The following is a 17,950-nucleotide window of genomic DNA, read 5'->3' on the forward strand; positions in this document are numbered from 1 at the left end:
GATGCATATAATTAGTGGTTGAATTGGTTTACAACAAGATTTTGATGGAAAATAAAATTGCTCATTTGGTATCACCTTTGTTTATTGCAACAAATTCTGCTCACTTTCTTTATTAGTGCATTTGCTTCTTTTCATTGCAATGACTATTATTTTTGCAGCACATTAAACACATTTTTCATAATTATTTTTTATCGATTTTCATAATCATACATATTTTTTTATTATTGTTATTATCCATCTCTAAAGTTCAAATTTCCTTGCTAACTTTCTATTTTTCACCATATGTTATAGGCATGTTATTTCAATTGGTGTTGAACTATCTCCAGGTTGTAGGAAATTGAAACACCACCTTCTTCCTGTCTCACTCAAGCTCTAGGTATACCTTTATTTTCAAACTTGACCTGTTTTTTGCCTGCAACTTTGTCATTGTATTTTTCTTTTCCATTAAATGCTTGCTTTTTTATGAATTAATTTGGATTTTTATATATGTTCATGTTTCCTTTATTGCATAATTAACTTTTTTGGTCAATTTTTTAATCTTATTCTTTCATTAAGTAGTTTGCTTTTAATTGTTTTCCATTGAAATTTTCAATTTTTGTCATATTATTAAAATTACCTTGATTGGAAAATTATAAACCATTACCTTACGATTTAGTTTTTGTTAGATTTTGAATTAAATTGTATATAAGTGGCAATTGAATTATCACTTTAGATTTGATTTCGTATAATATGGTTGGAATCATTAACAACATTGTGCTTAACCATTATTTTTTTTATTCTATTTTCTCCACAACAATATACATTACTCATGTCAAGGCTTTTCGATTCAATTACATATGATGACCGACTAATTTTATTTTCAACAATGCTTGCATTAAAAAAAATTTGTTTGTTAGGATTATGTTGTTAATTCCTATGATTTTAATTTGAACATGTAATTGGTGGCTGAATTAATGCTTTTAATTGCATTGCATATAATTAGTGACTAAATTGGTTTACAACAAGAATATGGTGAGAAAAATTTTTGTTCATTTTGTAGCACCTCTATTTATTGCGAGAATTTCCACTCATTTTCTTTATTTTGTTGCATTTTCTTCTTTCTATTGGAACTACTCTAAATTTTACGGCATAATGAACACACTTTACGTTTTGAATTTGATTGCATATAATTTGTGGCTTAATTGGTTTACACCGAGAATTTATTGAGAAAAAAAATGTTCATTTCATACCACCTTTGTTTATTGCAACAAATGTCACACACTTTCTTTATTATTGCATTCGCTTCTTTCCATTGCAACAACTCTGAATTTTGCAGCAGAATGAACATATTTTTCATAATTGTTTGCTTGCAATTTTTGTAATCACATGTATACATTGCTCATGTCAAGGCTTTTCGATTCAATTACATATGATGACCGACTAATTTTATTTTCAACAATGCTTGCATGAAAAAAAATTTCTTTGTTAAGATTATGTTGTTGATTCCCATGATTTTAATTTGAGCATGTAATTGGAGGCTGAATTAATGCCTTTAATTGCATTGCATATAATTAGTGACTAAATTGGTTTACAACAAGGATATGGTGAGAAAAAAGTTTGTTCATTTTGTAGCACCTCTATTTATTGCAACAATTTCCACTCATTTTCTTTATTTTGTTTCATTTTCTTCTTTCTATTGGAACAACTCTAAATTTTACAGCATAATGAACACGTTTTATGTTTTGAATTCGATTGCATATAATTTGTAGCTTAATTGGTTTACACCGAGAATTTGTTGAGAAAAAAAATGTTCATTTCATACCACCTCTGTTTATTGCAACAAATGTCACACACTTTCTTTATTATTACATTTGCTTCTTTCCATTGCAAAAACTCTGAATTTTGCAGCAGAATGAACATATTTTTCATAATTGTTTGCTTGCAATTTTTGTAATCACATGTATTTTTGTTGTTGCTGTTATTATCCACCTCATAAATTTAAATTTGCTTCGTGACTTTTTATTTTTTACCATTTGTTGCAGGTCTGTTATTCCAATTATTGTTCAACTATCTCCACGTTACAGGAAGCTAAAACACCACATTTTTCCTGTCTTACTGCAGCTACAGGTGCACCTTTATTTTCAAACTTAGCGTATATTTTTCATGCTTTCTTTGTTGCTGTATTTGTATTTTCCATTTTATGCTTCATTTTTTTTCAAATCAATGTGATTTTTTTCATGTGTTCATGTTTCCTCTATTTCATGATTAAATTTTCTGTTTGATTTCTTATTCTTTTATGGAATTTTTATTTCTTTTCCATTTATATTCTCAATTCTAACCATGTTATTAAAATTGCCTTGATTGCCTATCTTTGATCATTTAAATTTATCTTTTAACTTTTAGAAGCAACGACTTTATGACTAGCAATCGACAAAGATTACAACCATTCCATGATGTTGGACCTGGTGTTTCTTCACCATACAACTCAACAAGCCATATTTATAGTGAAGGAAATTTGGGCGATAAAATTTTTTCATTCACACAAGCAACACCGTACAACTCTGATCATCTAACCAATGACCACTCGCTTTTACATACTACTGATGATGATGCATCATGTTCTACTTCCTTACAAGGAAATTATTCAATCTCGAATAATAGCACCTCTTCATCAATAGCATCAACAAGTCAGGCACATCTTGCATATGGATTTCCCTTCGATGAAAATGTCAATAACAATACTAGCTTTGAGACTAACACCACACATGGACCAATTGCTTATCAAAGCCTATTGGTTGGCCAATCTGAATACCAAAAAAAATGAAAAAGTGAGTTTACCTTGAAATTTCCCCAACTCTCATTCATTTTTTTATACCTTATATCATTCATGTTCTCTTTTTTTCATTATCTTTCATTTTCTTTGTAATTTCTAGGGGAAACATGCGAGTATGTTGACTTTGGTGATAAGACTTTTACATGTCGCCATTGTAATGCGCTTTTTTGGCTCCAAGAACGTCTTGCACGTTCATCCAAAAAGAATCCATCTTTCTCACTTTGTTGCCTTAATGGTCGAGTTTCCCTTCCAGCTATGCAACCAACTCCTCCAATTCTTGATTTTCTTCTTGATCCCAGCAATGGTTCTGCCTCAAAAAAATTTCGGGATAATATACGAGCTTATAACTCTATGTTTGCTTTCACATCAATGGGCGCAAAGATTGATACTTCTGTTAATGATCAACCAGCTCCATATGTGTTTAAGATAAGTGGTCATTGTCATCATTTAATGGGCTCTCTCTTACCTGTAGATGGAGAATCTCCAAAGTTTGCACAGCTCTACGTGTTTGACACTGCTCACGAAGTTGCAAATAGACTTTTACCATTTACAAGAAACTCCAAATCATCATCTTTAGATGAGAACATTGTTGTGGATCTTTTAAGAATGCTTGATGAAACGAATGAGCTTGCCAAATTATTTCGCAAAGCTAGAGACAAAACTCAAAATATTCAATCTGTTGATTATAAACTTCGCTTACTTGGAAAGCGAAGCCATGATTCACGCCAATATGATGATCCTACATCAAATGACATTGGTGGATTAGTTGTTGGAGATATTGGAGATTTTTTCTCGGAACGAGATATAATTATTGAATGCTTCTCAGGTTCTTTAAAAAGGATCTCAAAATTACATCCAAAATTCATGGCATTACAGTATCCCCTTTTGTTTCCTTATGGTGAAGATGGCTACTCCTGTAATATTATGTTTGTTGATCATGGACTTGAAAAAACAAGGAAAAGGTCAAGAGTTCCGATGCGAGCTTATTATGCTTACCTTATCAATGAAAGGCCTGGGTGCGATAATACCATCATTAAAGGAGGTCGTTTGTACCAATAATTCTTGGTCGATGCATTTGTTAATGTTGAAGAAGATCGTCTTGATTATATCAGAGCTAATAAAAAAGATTTACGTACAGAAGTTTATAAAGGTATCCATGAAGCTGTGTTTAATGGGGATGTTGAAGGTTTCTCAGCTGGGAAAATCATTGTTCCATCTTCTTTAACTGGTAGCCACGTTATATGATCAATAATTATCAAGATGCAATGGCTATATGTAGAGCCTATGGAAATCCTGACCTATTTATTACTGTGATTAGTACTTAAAAGTGCATTTTTATCATGGTTTTATATCATCATTTTGCACTTGAAGTATCAATAACTCCTTAACTAAAATATGTTTTATAATAATGTATCTAATAATATAAGATACCTATAATTTGTGGTAAATGTCTATTTTTAATGCAGGTCTATCACATAAATGAAAGGATTGATTGATGACTTGAAGAACTTAAATTGCATGGATAAAGAGATGGTCAAACTTAGAGAAGAGATGTCGGTGCAATCCAAACCGGAACACTGTTCGGTAATTGGGTTATATCTGGAGCTACAGATCTCAGATTTAGGTCCAATTTATATGGATGGAAAGGTAAGACATAGGCCTACAACTTTCATATGGAGCCCAAGATCTAAAAAGGCCATTATCAAGTCCAAATTGTAGCAACAACAAAGAAGCCCGAATCTGTCTTCCAGCCCGAGCACTGTTCGGTATTTTAGCCATATCTGGAGTTCTAGAAGTCCAAATAAGCTAAATTTGTTACATAAGATAGCTGAGACAATTGCCTACAACTTTCATGTTTGCAACTGGCTCTAATTTTGACGTTATCAATAACGTTTTGGGCAGACAAGAGAAGATAAGGATTGTCACCAAGTCAAAAGTTGGCCACCCACTTATCAATTAGTCATCAAATCAATAGTTCCCAATTTTGGCCTATAAAAGGAGGCACTTGCCATGCATTTAGGCATCTTGGTTTCCAGATCAAGATCATGCTCTTCCTTTCTCTCTTTGTATTTTTTATGCTTTGTTTTCATTAATATTAAGTTTATGCCTTTCATTTCCTTTCCTTTACTTAGTTAACTTTTATGTTGTTATTTTGTTTATCTATTTTTCTTTTTTTCATTATGTCTAGCTAAGTTAATTATGTCAAGGTAAAAAGGTTACACTAATGGTGTGAGAATAAGTATAATGTAAACTTAATATGGACTTTAATGTTTGATACTAACATGTTTTATATTGCTTATCTTGTTCACTCTTTAATACTTTGCTTGTTAAATGACTAATCTTGATTTATGTTGTATAACACTTGGTACAAAAAATGCTTGGCACTTTCATAGCCCATAATGTATGGTATAACCGACACCTAAGCTATGAAAGGAACTTGATTTGTTGTTAACATAAGTTATAATCATGAATGCTTGACGAGATATACAAGTATTAGCATTAATTGAATAAGATGACTAATGTAATCATGTTAACAATATATAATATGATTGGAACCTCCTTTGTGTGTGGTTTCCAATTCAATAATAAGAGTTTATACTATACTTGTTTGATATACCATTAGTGGAACCTCTAACCTTGACATTTGTTATTATTATTGTTTAATCCTTATATTAATATTCCATCTCCAAGTTCTCATCATCATCTTCTCTTCTTCTTCTCCTTCTTTATTATTATTATTATTATTATTATTATTATTATTACTACTACTACTACTACTATTAATACTATTATTATTATTATTATTATTATTATTATTATTATTATTGTTGTTGTTAATGTTGTTTTATAATTGTTGTTTATAATTTGTACAATTAACCTCCCTGTGGTTCGACCCCGGTCTTGCCGGGTTATTTATTACTTCGACACTCCTGCACTTGGGAGAAGACATCAACCTTTTAGTCGTGTCAACCATCATTAAAGGAGGTCGTTTGTACCAATAATTCTTGGTCGATGCATTTGTTAATGTTGAAGAAGATCGTCTTGATTATATCAGAGCTAATAAAAAAGATTTACGTACAGAAGTTTATAAAGGTATCCATGAAGCTGTGTTTAATGGGGATGTTGAAGGTTTCTCAGCTGGGAAAATCATTGTTCCATCTTCTTTAACTGGTAGCCACGTTATATGATCAATAATTATCAAGATGCAATGGCTATATGTAGAGCCTATGGAAATCCTGACCTATTTATTACATTCACATGTAATGTTAATTGGCCGGAGATACGAAAGGAGCTTATGAAAGGTTGAATTTACAAACATGAAGACAAGCCTGATATCATTACACGTATTTTTAGATCGAAGGTTATTGATATGTTAGCCTTCATAAAATCAGGCAAGCCTTTTGGTCAGATAATTGCAGGTGCCTTATCTTTATCTCATTTCTTCTAAACATTACAACTTTGTATTCTTATTAGGATTGTTTGGCTTAGTTTTATTTTTATTTTGTAGATGTTTGTGCAATTGACTTTCAAAAGAGGGGTTTGCCACACACTCATATATTGATTTGGCTACACTCAAATTTTAAATGTCGTACACCTGAAGATGTTGATTCCATTGTTTCAGCTGAAATCCCTGACAAATTTACAGATCCAAAATTCTATGAAATTGTTTCAAGATTCATGATGCATGGTCCATGTGGTCTTGCAAATCTAAAATCTCAGTGCATGAACGAGGGAATTTGCTCAAAAAAATTCCCAAAAAAATTCAAGACACAAACAGTTTTTGATGATAATGGCTTTGTTTATTACAGACGTCGTGATCTTAAAGACAATTTTGTTATCAAAAATGGCATTCAGCTCAATAACAGATATGTTGTTCCATATAATAGGGAACTCTTATTACGATACAATGCCCACATAAATATTGAGATCTGTTGTCAGTCAATGTTAATTAAGTATCTTTTTAAGTACATAAGCAAGGGCTCTAACAGATGTAGAGTTGTTGTTGAAAAAGATCGTGCTGATGAGATCCATACGTATATGAATTGTCGTTTTATATGCCCATATGAAGCGGTCTGGCGTCTTCTAGAATTTCCAATACATTCAAGATCACCTCCTATTGAGCGACTTCAAATCCATTTGCCATTGCATCAAAATGTTGTTTACTCGGGAAATGAAACTCTACCATCAGTACTTCAAAAACCAGGTATTAAAAAAACAATGCTCACAGAATGGTTTGCACGTAATAGAATCGATCATGAAGCACGTCAACTTTACTACTCAGAATTTCCACATAAATATATTTGGGATCCTGGTAAAAAAGAATGGATTCCAAGATCAAAAGGTTTTAGTCTTGGTCGATTAACATATGTTCACCCTGCTTCAGGAGAGCTCTATTTTCTAAGACTACTCCTTAACCATGTAAGAGGAGCGTTAAGCTTTGATTATCTAAAAAATGTTTCGGGTGTTGTGCATCCAACATTTCAACTTGCTTGCAAGACCTTGGGACTTTTAGGGGATGATAAAGAATGGGAGGACGTCTTTTGTGAGGCCATGGCTACTGCAACATCTCCTCAAATTAGGAATCTCTTTGTCAGTGTTGTTCTTTTCTGTGATGTTGCTGATCCAGAAGTTTTGTTCAGTAAATTCTGACGCTCAATGTATGATGATATTATCACCCGTTTCAAGTCTAGCTTTGTCATGCCTAATCTTAAATTATTCGATGTTGAGCTTAAAAACTATGTTCTATATCAGCTTGAGCTTCTCTTCAATGTTGCTGGCACATCTCTTGAAAAACACAAGCTTCCAATGTCTGATGCGTGTTTATTGTCAGAAATAAAGAATAAGCTTTTAAGAGAAGAGCTTAACTACGATATTGCAGATCTTATATGTCAGCTTTCCCACAACTCAATCAATGTCAACTAAATGTTTATGATTGTGTTGTTAGATCTATCCTTGAAAAAAGACAAGACTTAATTTTTGTTTATGGCCATGGAGGAACTGGGAAAACATTTTTATGGCAGACAATAATTAATCGGTTGAGATCAGATGGTTTGATTGTCCTTGCTGTTGCATCATCGGGTATCGCATCACTTTTGCTTCCTGGTGGCCGCACAGCTCATTCAAGATTTAAGATCCCCCTTACTGTTTCTGATACTTCATCGTGCGAGATTAAAAAAAAAACTGATCTTGCATGCCTTCTAGAAATGACCTCTCTAATTGTATGGGATGAGGCTCCAATGAATAATCGGTGTTGCTTTGAAGCATTGGACCGCTCACTTCGTGATGTCTTAACAAATGGTAATGACTTGCCTAATGATAAACCATTTGGTGGGAAATCAATTTTGTTAGGAGGAGATTTCAGACAGATTTTACCTGTTATTCTCGGAGGAACAAAGGAAGACATTGTTCATGCATCTCTTTGCAGCTCTGTTTTGTGGTCTAAATTTAAAGTTCTCACTCTTACAGAGAATATGAGGCTATCATCCAATGGACTTTCAAATGATCAAAAGAAAGAGCTTGCTATTTTTGCCAACTGGATTCTTGCAATTGGTGATGGAACTCAACATGATGCTTTATTCCCTGATGATTCTGATGCATCCATGATTAAAATACCGCAAGATCTTTTGCTTGAACCTGGATCTAACCCCATATTAGCAATTGTTTCAGCTGTATATCCCTCTATTCGTGATATCAATATTAATCCATGCTATTTTAGAGAGAGAGCAATTGTAACTCCAAGAAATGCTACAGTTTCTGAAATCAATGATTTTATCTTAAACATGTTGCCAGGAATGAAGCGGATTTACCTAAGTAATGATACTGTTTGCAAAACATCGAGCGATGGTGATAATGCAGATATTTTGTATCCCGTTGAATTTATCAATCAACTTGAGTTCAATGGAGTGCCATCCCACACAATTTCCTTGAGAATTGACACACCAATAATGCTTTTACGCAATCTTAATTTATCAGCTGGCTTATGTAACGGAACAAGACTTATTGTTACGCAACTTGCTGAGAGGGTCATAGAAGCTCAAATAATAACAGGGTCTTCTATTGGAAATCGTGTATTTATTCCAAGGATTGTTTTTCCAATAAATGATGCAAAATGTCCATTCACAATTAAACGAAGACAATTTCCTATAAGACCGTGTTATGCCATGACAATAAATAAAAGTCAAGGACAATCATTGAAAGTTGTCGGGGTTTTTCTCAAGGATCAAGTTTTCACTCATGGATAATTATATGTTGCTCTTTCACGGGTTACATCAAGACAAGGACTAAAGATTATCACATGCGATGCTGAAGGAAATCATTCAATCTATGTGAAAAACATTGTGTATAAAGATGTTCTTAGCTCTTTATCAGTGTCTTAATCTCTCGGAACCACGTGTTATTTAATTGTCAATCTTTTACTCCCTATCTTTTTTTCTTTTCTAAGGTGATGCTTTTTATAAAAGAAATTGTTTTTTTTTATTCATCATTTTTAATTTGGGCATGTTTCCATTTTTTGTTTTTCCCCATTCATTTTAAATTAAATATTTGTCATACATCTCATTCTTTTTATTAATATTAGCATTACTATTTTTATCATTGCTCCTAATGTTGTTTTTTGTTAATCATTTGTAGGACAATGGCTCTACCTATAAAACAGTTTAAAAAATACAACTTCTACCCTTCATTACGAGCTAGGGCCTGTCGAGTTTGGATTGCAAAATTTAATGGTCAGCCAAGCAGTTTTAATTGTGTTTTTGTTGACAATCAGGTATAATTTATCATGAAGATATAACCACTAATAAATTTTATTTTTCATATATTTAAATGTTTGAATAATACATGTCCACTCATTTCTGAATATTTTCTTTATTTTGGCAATTTAACATTTTTTTCACTTAACTTAAGATTCCCTATCGAAAACCAAGTTTCCTTTCCTTTTTAATTAATTATTATGAAGCTATAATTAAGTTCACCACTAAACCAGTAATTGCTTATTCAACTTATGGAAAAAACTTTTTCAATATTGAAATTGTAAAAAAAAAATAACATAATGAATTTTTAGCATCCATTTATAATTTACAATCAACTTTGTTTTCTACATGTTTAAAAAACCAGACAAACCCTAAGCATAGCATTTACTTTCTATAATCCATAGAAAATTTCATAGAGCTCAGGTAAGTTTTATATATTCTATTACTTGACATGATTTAATCTAAAACTTTGAGAGATTTTATGATGCATTCACTATTAACTACACCAATTCACCATGGAAATCTCAGTTACAACTCCATACTAGAGCCACGATTTACCAGGTATATTACACCAAGTTATACACAAGAATTTACAAGCAACCAAGAACTATATTTATCTTTTATTCTATATATCTTTTATATACAGCTTTCATTTATACAATGGTCTACAATAATTAATTATAATATATGTGCATCCTACTAGAAATAATGTTTTACCTTCACCTCAATATATGTTTGTTAACTTAGAAAATCTTCCTTCAAATTCATAGATTGTATACATAACAACCAATTTAAACATTCTAAGAAATATTAAGACATAAAATCTCTTAAATTCATTATTAAAATCATTCCTTTAACTTAATGTTCCAGTAGTACCAATACCTCACTTCTAATGTCATCAAAACTCTTCTTTAAATAATTTACAAAACCTTATTACATATTGCATTCAAAATTCTAAACCTTATTACATATTGCATTAAAAATTCTAATCCATTTGGTTGTTGGAATGGTGAACAATTATTTTTTTCATTCAATATTAATCTCTTATATATATAGGGTGGAGCTATTCAAGCTTTAGCTAAAACAAGGGATCTCCCAACATTTACAGCAACAATTATTGAAGGAAATCACTATGAAATCAAAGGATTCTATAGGATCTCCTAACATTTGCAGCAACAATTATTGAAGGAAATCACTATGAAATCAAAGGATTCTATACTTATGAAAACAGAGTAGTAAACACAGTTGCTGCCTATGATGCTGTAATTGATCTCAAATCTAACACAAAAATTACAGGCATTGAAGCTATTACACCTCATGTTCCTAGATACTACTTTAATTTTATTGACTATGCACATATTCTGACCAAATCAAAAAGCTCCAGAATTCTTACAGGTTTAGCATTTACTTCATTCATTTAGCCTATTATAAAACATTTCTATTATTGAACTCAACTTGATAACATCACTTAAAGGCATTCATTCCTGTTTTTTAAGATGTCCTTGGAAGACTTAAAGCATTGCAACCACTTGAACAAGTTATGGTGCGTGGACAGACGCTCGAAAATAAGAGAGAATTCATGCTTGAGAACATTCGGTGAGTTGAAAAATTAAATGCAAATTACCTTACTTTTATCAAGCTTATTGATCTAATTTATTTTGTATTTTCTTTCAAAGTGGTGAGGAGCTTCGCATAACTCTTTGGGGTGATAGTGCTAGAGATTTTAATGAACTCGCTCTTCATAACCTACCATCTCCTGTTATTATTGCGTTTGCTGGATTTTGTGTCATAGAATTTAAGGGTAATCTTAACTTTCATTTAATTTTTTTTCTAAAAATAATTTTTTTTAAGATTTTTATTTTCATTCTGATCCAACTAATTCTCCTTTCATTTTATTACAAAAAAACTCTTTTGTTCACAAGGAAAACCAAATCTTAACAATACAGTCACCTCTCTTTGGTACTTCAATCCAGACATACCAGAATGCTTAGCATATAAACATTTGTAAGTTATTCCAATATCAACCATCCCTCTTATGCTTTTCCATTATCAATTTTTTTCTAACTAATTATTTTTTCACTATCTTTTTTAATTGATTGTACATGCAGCTTTGCACAACTACCTGTTGAAATACAACAACTCCCTTCATCATCAAATATTGTTTTATCGATAGAGGAACAAATCAAAGAAAATAGGAGAACAATACATGAGATTCTTTGCATGAATCCTTATGAGCACAAGGTTACTTTTTAAACCCTTTTATTATTAGCTTTGATAACATGCTTTACCTTCTTCATATAATTAGTTTTTTAAATTTCATTTAACCACATTCCTAAAACATATATTTCCTTGTCATTACCAGCATCTAAGATTCACCTGTCAAGCTTCGATTGTTGACTTTGATTTTCCCAATGACTGGTGGTATCCAAGTTGTCCAAAATGCAACAAAAAACTTAGTGGGGGCGAAAACAAATTACACGTGCATGGATCATGATGCTATCACCTCTCTTCCAGTCCCATGGTAACTCATCTAATTTCACAACTAAAGCAATATTAAGATGTTAGATAAAAAAAATAATATTCCTCGGATACATTATCATAAACTTCTTATTAATGAACATGTCATCAATTTTATATTATAGGTTTCGCTTAGAATGCATTGCTACTGATGGAGAAGATGTCACTAGTTTTCTTCTATTTGGGAAAACCGCGGAGAACTTTTTTGGATCATCAGCCCATCATTATGTCTATGATAAAAAATTTATTGATCCCTCAGTTCTTCCTCCTGCCATGGCAGCAAAGTTAAACAAAAACATGATTTTTCAGCTTCGATTTGGTGCTTTCAGATCCATCACCAACAGATGTGAGGTTATCATTACTAATATCTTTGACGACACCACAAATAAGAGCATCCATTTTTTTAGAAACACCAACTCCAGAAACTAAATCATCTGCTACATCCAAGACATCTACTCCATTAAGCTCTATGAAACAAGTTCTTATAGCTCCATTAACTCCACAAACTACTATCACACAACTTAGGATTGCTCCTAATTCCTTGGAGACACCACCTCAGAACATATCACCAAACAAGGAAACAAGCATAAACAGTGAAGCACGACGTGCACTTGATTTTGAAGCTGCAACACAGCAACTTAGGCAAGTTTACATTTCCTCACACTTTCTTTACATTTTTTTTTGTCCTTGACACGTGCTAAATTTGATTGTTCTTAACCTATGATGCTTATGCCATGCATCTCTTTAACTCCTTTGATTACAATAGTCATAAAGATGAGCATGACAAAGCAATTGAAGTCCAAGGAAACTTAGGAGACATAGCTACATCTGAGACATTTGATCACTCACTTCCTCCTTTGAAAAAACAACGGACAACATCCTCATCATCCTTAAAGGTTTGATTTTTAACCTCACATTCTTATAAATCATTGTCCAATTTGTCCAACATGCCTTTTATTTGTTATTTATTTTCTAATTCTATTTGTCTTTTATTATTTTACATTTACCTATTTCTCTTCACTTCACAGCTTATAATTGATGAGTTCTTCTCTTCTTTACATGCTAATTATAACATTGAATACAATTCTTAAAAGAGAAAAAATCATTCCTTGGCTAATTTATATATCAATATTAATAATTTTCATTAAAACGAATGAATTAGTAAAGGATATACATATATTAACAAGAATATAATATTAAAAAAAACATATTTATTAAGTGCACACAATAAATACTCATATAAAGAAGAAATCATTACAATTATATATGTGCATATGTTACTTAAACAATTGCAACAAATATGGTTACTTTCTTGGTGAATGCTGCAAATTAAAGTCATCCCAGAGATTGGGGAACCATGACGCCAATTCTTGATACAGGATATGCACAATGGATAATCCACATTCAGGCAGGGCTGCAATCTTTCTTTCAGGTGCTGTAGGCTTTGAAAGCACACTATCCATGCATACACTGCACTTAATTTCTTCATTATGTTTTAATGTCACAAGAAACTTTTGTTTCGTTTCTTCTCACATGATTTCAAATGCTCCCCTCTTTCATCTTCCCTGAAGAAATATTCACAACAATGTGATGTTGGAGTTTTTCGAGAGAAAAAGTTTTTTTTTCAGTTTAGGATTTTTATTGCTTTGAAAAAAGTTTTATAATGATTACATAAACTGTATATACAATAATATAAAAAAAAAACATGGTCAATTTTTATATCTTGCTTCATCCACATATTTAACTTCATTTACTGCATAAATGTTGACAAAATTTTCAACCTTCAATTGCATCTATAACACAGAACATAAACATTTTTGTGAAAGCTATTTAACATGTCCAAAAAATACAAATAACAATGACTTGGATTTATTGTCTTTACATCGCAGGAAAACTAGCAATTTCTCTACAAATGACTTGGATTTGGATTTCTATAGCAAGAACATGACTGCTACCTCTGTAATTTTGATATAATTTGCAAACAGTAATCTCCTTTAAGTGCTCAACAATCTAGCAGCTTATTTTCACTTTTGATGTTGTTTATAACTTCATCTATATTATCATGACTATTGTCTCTGTAATTTTCATATAATTTGCAAACAACAATATCCTTTAAGTGCTCAACAATCTGCTAGCTTATTTTCACTTTTGATGTTGTTTATAACTTAATCTATATTATCAAAGCTTTCATACTAGACTTGGCTTCAATTCTCTTCATCATTACCTAGCAATCACTTCTTTCCAATAGATGTTATTTTCATTCTTGCAAAAAAATTACGTCTCCATACACGTAACCTAAGATCACTCGCACCAAAGTGCAGGGACACTACAATGTGTTTATTTTTTTTTCTACAGGTTTAGCATTTACTTCATTCATTTAGCCTATTATAAAAGATTTCTATTATTGAACTCAACTTGATAACATCACTTAAAGGCATTCATTCCTGTTTTTTAAGATGTCCTTGGAAGACTTAAAGCATTGCAACCACTTGAACAAGTTATGGTGCATGGACAGACGCTCGAAAATAAGAGAGAATTCATGCTTGAGAACATTCGGTGAGTTGAAAAATTAAATGCAAATTACCTTACTTTTATCAAGCTTATTGATCCAATTTGTTTTGTATTTTCTTTCAAAGTGGTGAGGAGCTTCGCATAACTCTTTGGGGTGATAGTGCTAGAGATTTTAATGAACTCGCTCTTCATAACCTACCATCTCCTGTTATTATTGCGTTTGCTGGATTTCGTGTCACAGAATTTAAAGATAATCTTAACTTTCATTTAATTTTTTTTCTAAAAATAATTTTTTTTAAGATTTTTATTTTCATTCTGATCCAACTAATTCTCCTTTCATTTTATTACAAAAAACTCTTTTGTTCACAAGGAAAACCAAATCTTAACAGTACAACCGCCTCTCTTTGGTACTTCAATCCGGACATACCAGAATGCTTAGCATATAAACATTTGTAAGTTATTCCAATATCAACCATCCCTCTTATGCTTTTCCATTATCAATTTTTTTCTAATTAATTATTTTTTCACCATCTTTTTTAATTGATTGTACATGCAGCTTTGCACAACTACCTGTTGAAATACAACAACTCCCTTCATCATCAAATATTGTTTTATCGATAGAGGAACAAATCAAAGAAAATAGAAGAACAATACATGAGATTCTTTGTATGAATCCTTATGAGCACAAGGTTACTTTTTAAACCCTTTTATTATTAGCTTTGATAACATGCTTTACCTTCTTCATATAATTAGTTTTTTAAATTTCATTTAACCACATTCCTAAAACATATATTTTCTTGTCATTACCAGCATCTAAGATTCACCTATCAAGCTTTGATTGTTGACTTTGATTTTCCCAATGGCTGGTGGTATCCAAGCTGTCCAAAATGCAACAAAAAACTTAGTGGGGGCGAAAAAAATTACACGTTGCATGGATCATGATGCTATCACCTCTCTTCCAGTCCCATGGTAACTCATCTAATTTCACAACTAAAGCAATACTAAGATGTTAGATTAAAAAATAATATTCCTCGGATACATTATCATAAACTTCTTATTAATGAACATGTCATCAATTTTATATTATAGGTTTCGCTTAGAATGCATTGTTACCGATGGAGAAGATGTCACTAATTTTCTTCTATTTGGGAAAACCGCGGAGAACTTTTTTGGATCATCAGCCCATCATTATGTCTATGATAAAAAATTTATTGATCCCTCAGTTCTTCCTCCTGCCATGGCAGCAAAGTTGAACAAAAGCATGATTTTTCAGCTTCGATTTGGTGCTTTCAGATCCATCACCAACAGATGTGAGGTTATCATTACTAATATCTTTGACGACACCACAAATAAGAGCATCCATCTTTTAGAAACACCAACTCCAGAAACTAAATCATCTGCTACATCCAAGACATCTACTCCATTAAGCTCTATGAAACAAGTTCTTATAGCTCCATTAACTCCACAAACTACTATCACACAACTTACGATTGCTCCTAATTCCTTGGAGACACCACCTCAGAACATATCACCAAACAAGGAAACAAGCATAAACAGTGAAGCACGACGTGCACTTGATTTTGAAGCTGCAACACAGCAACTTAGGCAAGTTTACATTTCCTCACACTTTCTTTACATTTTTTTTTGTCCTTGACACGTGCTAAATTTGATTGTTCTTAACCTATGATGCTTCTGCCATGCATCTCTTTAACTCCTTTGATTACAATAGTCATGAAGATGAGCATGACAAAGCAATTGAAGTCCAAGGAAACTTAGGAGACATAGCTACATCTGAGACATTTGATCACTCACTTCCTCCTTTGAAAAAACAACGGACAACATCCTCATCATCCTCAAAGGTTTGATTTTTAACCTCACATTCTTATAAATCATTGTCCAATTTGTCCAACATGCCTTTTATTTGTTATTTATTTTCTAATTCTATTTGTCTTTTATTATTTTACATTTACCTATTTCTCTTCACTTCACAGCTTATAATTGATGAGTTCTTCTCTTCTTTACATGCTAATTATAACATTGAATACAATTCTTAAAAGAGAAAAAATCATTCCTTGGCTAATTTATATATCAATATTAATAATTTTCATTAAAACAAATGAATTAGTAAAGGATATACATATATTAACAAGAATATAATATTAAAAAAAAACATATTTATTATGTGCACACAATAAATACTCATATAAAGAAGAAATCATTACAATTATATATGTACATATGTTACTTAAACAATTGCAACAAATATGGTTACTTTCTTGGTGAATGCTGTAAATTAAAGTCATCCTAGAGATTGGGGAACCATGACGCCAATTCTTGATGCAGGATATGCACAATGGATAATCCACATTCAGGCAAGGCTGCAATCTTTCTTTCAGGTGCTGTAGGCTTTGAAAGCACACTCTCCATGCATACACTGCACTTAATTTCTTCATTATGTTTTAATGTCACAAGAAACTTTTGTTTCGTTTCTTCTCACATGATTTCAAATGCTCCCCTCTTTCATCTTCCCTCAAGAAATATTCACAACAATATGATGCCGGAGTTTTTCGAGAAAAAAAGTTTTTTTTTTCAGTTTAGGATTTTTATTGCTTTGAAAAAAGTTTTATAATGATTACATAAATTGTATATACAATAATATATAAAAAAAAAACATGGTCAATTTTTATATCTTGCTTCATCCACATATTTAACTTCATTTACTGCATAAATGTTGACAATTTTCAACCTTCAATTGCATCTATAACACAGAATATAAACATTTTTGTGAAAGCTATTTAACATGTCCAAAAAATACAAATAACAATGACTTGGATTTATTGTCTTTACATCGCAGGAAAACTAGCAATTTCTCTACAAATGACTTGGATTTGGATTTCTATAGCAAGAACATGACTGCTACCTCTGTAATTTTGATATAATTTGCAAACAGCAATCTCCTTTAAGTGCTCAACAATCTAGCAGCTTATTTTCACTTTTGATGTTGTTTATAACTTAATCTATATTATCATGACTACTGTCTCTGTAATTTTGATATAATTTGCAAACAACAATATCCTTTAAGTGCTCAACAATCTGCTAGCTTATTTTCACTTTTAATGTTGTTTATAACTTAATCTATATTATCAAAGCTTTCATACTAGACTTGGCTTCAATTCTCTTCATCATTACCTAGCAATCACTTCTTTCCAACAGATGTTATTTTCATTCTTGCAAAAAAATTACGTCTCCATACACGTAACCTAAGATCACCCGCACCAAAGTGCAGGGACACTACAATGTGTTTATTTTTTTTCTTTTCTATCATTAGTTCGTTATGTTTGAAAGCTTTAGTTTGGCTCAT

The 17,950-nt window shown here is 31.8% G+C and overlaps 2 protein-coding genes, 1 long non-coding RNA gene and 1 pseudogene across 3 annotated transcripts; 3 read left to right on the plus strand and 1 right to left on the minus strand.

Annotated features, from left to right (window-relative positions):
* Window positions 1-366: 366 nt before the first annotated feature.
* On the plus strand, window positions 367-17,530 carry LOC105110558 (replication protein A 70 kDa DNA-binding subunit D-like; annotated as a pseudogene).
* On the plus strand, window positions 3,045-6,074 carry LOC105110557 (uncharacterized). The gene is made up of 2 exons (XM_011005634.1): window positions 3,045-3,854; window positions 5,798-6,074. Exons 1-2 carry the CDS (start codon window positions 3,068-3,070, stop codon window positions 5,812-5,814), a joined length of 804 nt encoding a protein of 267 aa, XP_011003936.1. The 5' UTR covers window positions 3,045-3,067; the 3' UTR covers window positions 5,815-6,074.
* LOC105110556 (uncharacterized) lies at window positions 6,133-7,561 on the plus strand. Its single transcript, XM_011005633.1, has 2 exons — window positions 6,133-6,231; window positions 6,321-7,561. The coding sequence occupies exons 1-2, from the start codon at window positions 6,183-6,185 to the stop codon at window positions 7,460-7,462; spliced, it is 1,191 nt and encodes a 396-aa protein (XP_011003935.1). The 5' UTR covers window positions 6,133-6,182; the 3' UTR covers window positions 7,463-7,561.
* On the minus strand, window positions 12,853-14,161 carry LOC105110555 (uncharacterized). The gene is made up of 3 exons (XR_839497.1): window positions 14,086-14,161; window positions 13,961-14,026; window positions 12,853-12,967 (listed from the first exon to the last, which is right to left on the minus strand). It is a non-coding gene; the product is annotated as an uncharacterized LOC105110555 (long non-coding RNA).
* Window positions 17,531-17,950: the final 420 nt, after the last annotated feature.

This window comes from Populus euphratica, unplaced genomic scaffold (assembly GCF_000495115.2).
Source record: "Populus euphratica unplaced genomic scaffold, PopEup_1.0 scaffold258.1, whole genome shotgun sequence".
In the NCBI taxonomy this organism is placed as follows: domain Eukaryota; kingdom Viridiplantae; phylum Streptophyta; class Magnoliopsida; order Malpighiales; family Salicaceae; genus Populus; species Populus euphratica.